At 34.4% G+C, this 4,001-nt stretch overlaps 1 protein-coding gene across 1 annotated transcript; it reads left to right on the forward strand.

The window, feature by feature from the left end:
• The first annotated feature begins 1,029 nt into the window (after positions 1–1,029).
• On the forward strand, positions 1,030–1,705 carry LOC137816053 (ethylene-responsive transcription factor 14). The gene has a single exon (XM_068619154.2). It carries the CDS (start codon positions 1,040–1,042, stop codon positions 1,430–1,432), a length of 393 nt encoding a protein of 130 aa, XP_068475255.2. The 5' UTR covers positions 1,030–1,039; the 3' UTR covers positions 1,433–1,705.
• Positions 1,706–4,001: the final 2,296 nt, after the last annotated feature.

Consider the following 4,001-nt stretch of genomic DNA (forward strand, 5'->3'; position numbering starts at 1 on the left):
GAAAATCATTAGCAATCCTTGCACAACTGCAGTCCATTTTGTAAATCTATCATTAGGACAAATATGAGATATAGTAAAATGATATTCTTCTTTCACACGAACCCAGTTGCATGATTATGCAGGCATAAAATGTCTGCTACAATTGCAGAATCAGCAAGTAATTAACAATATCCACAAGATTGACTCCAGTGATTAAGCAAAATAATTACGTTGGTTTCATCTGTTTTTCTGCAAAAAAAGATGTCAGTGATAGTATCATAGTACAAATGTATTATGCACCACAAGGGACAAGAGATTCATACTTCTACGTTTTCATATATTATTTTTTTAGTTTGACTTGTTAATGTATTATGTCTTCAGAAAAAAAAGGTTTGAGTTGACATCCACATCAAATAATGCAAATCGAGAAGGTTCAGTTCCAATTCAACCTAAAACCATGATGTAAGATGATGGCTGTTTGATATTGTATTGAAGTTCAATGTTTCTCTTCAATTAGAACACTTTTAACCACGTGATGAAATTAATCTAATATTTTCACGTCTCAATCCCACCCCTTAAATTAATACATAATAATCTTCTGTGAGAATTTCCACTTTGATCTTGGGACCAGAGGGATCATTTGTTTAGTGAAACAAGTGGATATGGGAGTGCAAATGGTTATTTTTCTATATCCAGATTTCTATTATGTATTGCTAATAAAGATTCGATTAGCATTATCATAAACTTGCAAATGCATGGTCCTTCTTACCTCACCTTCTGTCGTATTAGAACAAGGAAACCAAAAGGGTGACTTTCTTTATGAATAATCCAAACAAAAATTTGCATAGGTGAGAGACTTTAGCAGTGTATGTGATCCACATACGTTGAACACTAAAACCAATCTCTATCATGGGGTATCTTAAACGTTGATAATTTTTCATTTTTTTTCTCATCCATTGAATGTAATCAATCTATGGTAAATTTCCACAGTCAAGATTACATGCATTGTTTGCTCAATATAAGGCCAATGCAAGTTAAAGATTCATGCACAAGTGACAAAATGGAGGACTTAAAGGAAAAGGTGATGAGTGAAGGGGAAGCAAAGAAAATTAAGTATAGAGGAGTAAGGAGGAGGCCATGGGGAAAGTTTGCATCAGAGATTAGAGATTCAGCAAGACATGGAGCTCGCGTGTGGCTTGGGACCTTTAACACAGCTGAGGAAGCAGCAAGAGCTTATGATCGTGCTGCCTTTGAAATGAGAGGTACTATGGCCATTCTCAACTTCCCACATGAACACCAACCTTGCAATGTGGCTACTCTTAGCAACAAGTGCTCATCATCTAAAACTGAACTTGGTAAACAAGTTGTGGTATTGGAGTGTCTGGATGATAAATTGTTAGAGGAACTCCTTGATTGTGATGACAAAACCATCAATCAAAACTTGGGCAACTAGGAACATATGTTTCAACATTTTAATCCTAGATTGGTATGTCTGCACTGCTCCTGTTCAATTAAATACACGAATGACGCGAAGTGCTTAGGTGGGGACTATAAAGTTTGAGTTATTTCACCTCACGTTAACGTTCATGTGAAGGGGATAAAATAGAGCTTGGTTGTGTTGGAAGGGATTTGAAACTTTCTTTCTATGCTTGTCACATCGGTTTGAATTATTTATCAGTTTGATCAATAATTAATAATAAATGAGAAAACTAGTTAAGGGTTTTTAGTAACATTTTTCTCTCTAATAATATTTTATTTGTTTATTTACAAAAATTAAATTCGAAACTTATTCAAATATTATTAACCATAATGGAACTTGAGGCCCAATGAGTTGCTTTCATACTGTTGTATTCATTTCCATTACAAAACAAGACTGGTGGGATACTCCTACTAGAATAAAAAACCACTAAAGTAGGGAAAGTGACTAATATTCTCATAAAAAATAAACACTTTTGGGTGGGTTTGTTTAAGGTTTAGGGTTTTCTAGGGAGCACTATTTACATTTGTTTCATACTATTTGCACATAATTTAAATTTGGGTTATTCACATTTGTTTTCATAAGATTTGCACATTTTTTTTTTATCAGCAATGAATAAATAAAATTAAAGGGGATACTTCAGGGGTATCCCAACCCATATACATTAACCAGAAGTGGACTTCCTATATCATCCACAAGCGAAACTCTCCTTTATGGTTGGAGCAGAACAACCTTAAAGTGAGAAAACCCTACCCAAAAAAATAACCAACATCGGCGACCACCGATTACACATAAGATTTGCACATAATTTAAATTTGGGGTTCCTAGCATGTGTGAGCAAATTTAAAGAGAAGGTTAGTTGGATAATAGATAGATTATGGATTTATCATTTTTTTCATGCTTTTTCACTCTTCATGACAGAGATTCGTGAATGATTCATGCAGACTATACTTGTTGTGTTGACCATGAGTAAGTGAGGCTTTTACAATGAAATTAAAAACCCATGTTGATTAGTGTGCTAAGTTCATAGTTTGAACCTTCAAATCATGGTTTCATGGTGTTGTGGTTGGTGTGAGGTGCTTTGTTCCAATGTCATCTGCGTGTGCTACTTGGTTGATGTTTGTGGCTTTGAAGAATTGAAGGTGTGTTGGTGTTGGTATGCGAAGACAAGTTGTTGTTGGATCTTGGTGTCAAAATCAACACGTAAGGTGAGGTTCATGGTTCCCTGGTTCATACATGAAGTTTGATGTGTTTTTATAAAACAAATCCACAAATCAAAGGGCAACATAATCGATTATAGGAGGGGATAACCAATTATGCTATCAGTTTTTTACATGGTATTTTCCTTCTAGTCACGATGTTTTCGTTCTAGTTGTAGGTTGTTTCGTGTGCATGATCTAGTTTTCCCTTAAATGATAATCGATTAATGGAATGACGTTTTGTAGGTGCAACCATCAAGGAAGGTGTAGTTATGTTTTTGTAATTCTCTTGATAGTGTCGTGGTTGTACCAACAAGTAAGTTCTCAAGTACATCGTGTTCCCACGATTGATGTCATGGATATGCAGTTTGATACGCTTACAATCAAGTTAGACGTATTTATGAATGCAATTGGGATAGGAAATGCCTGGACAAAAAAAATTGTCTTCCATTGCTAAACGACAAGGTATGACACCTGGATGACAAGTGCTAGCAATTGAAAGATGAAATGAACTTGTTACTGAATAGGTCAGTCTCATGCGTCAGACCTTAGCATTTTAGTACTTTGGAAGTGACGTTTGGGAGATTTTAGTTACCATGAACATAAGGACGGGAAAATTATGGAACAATGTTACAACTTCTTGTGTATCAACCCATCCACTACAAAGCGTCTTTTGGGTATATGCCTCCACATCGTCGTTTGAACAAGTTACTTAATCTTATGATTATCAGTGGTTAATCTTATGATTATCAGTGGTTGAAATCCACGTTTGTAGGATGCTTTTAAACTGTTTTGTTTTTCTTTAGTTTATGGTTATGTAATCTTAGAACACCATTTAACATTAATGTGTACTAATTTATTTTATATTATTAAGTAATTTTTAAATTTTGTTACTACCTTATTTAAAATGTTATAATTGGAAACAAGAATAATGCACTGACTAATGTTTTTAAATGTCTTAAGTTGTGCATGGATGGCTTTGTCTTCATCATCTAAAAGACAAAGAAGTGTCAACCAAAGGAAAGGAAAAGTCTAAGCCAATGCGAATGGAGTTCCTAGTCCTAAGCTCCAATAATTGAGGACATTTTAAGTCACACATGTTTCTTCAACAAGCATGATCAAATGATTTATATATGAAGGATTTTTACTACCATATTGTTCTGGCAGCAAGATAATGAATTTTGTATACTTTGTTGAGTCTGGTCTATACTTTCACTATTGTTTACAACTTCAAGGTCTAAAACACTTTTTGTACATAACAACTTCGTGCTATGAAGATTTGATCAGAGTATTTTATTTAAATCCCACAGTCACAAAACTTGGTAACCTCTATATGGAGGTTAATA

The sequence above is a fragment of the Phaseolus vulgaris genome, chromosome 1 (genome assembly GCF_051622355.1).
Source record: "Phaseolus vulgaris cultivar YP4 chromosome 1, ASM5162235v1, whole genome shotgun sequence".
NCBI lineage: Eukaryota > Viridiplantae > Streptophyta > Magnoliopsida > Fabales > Fabaceae > Phaseolus > Phaseolus vulgaris.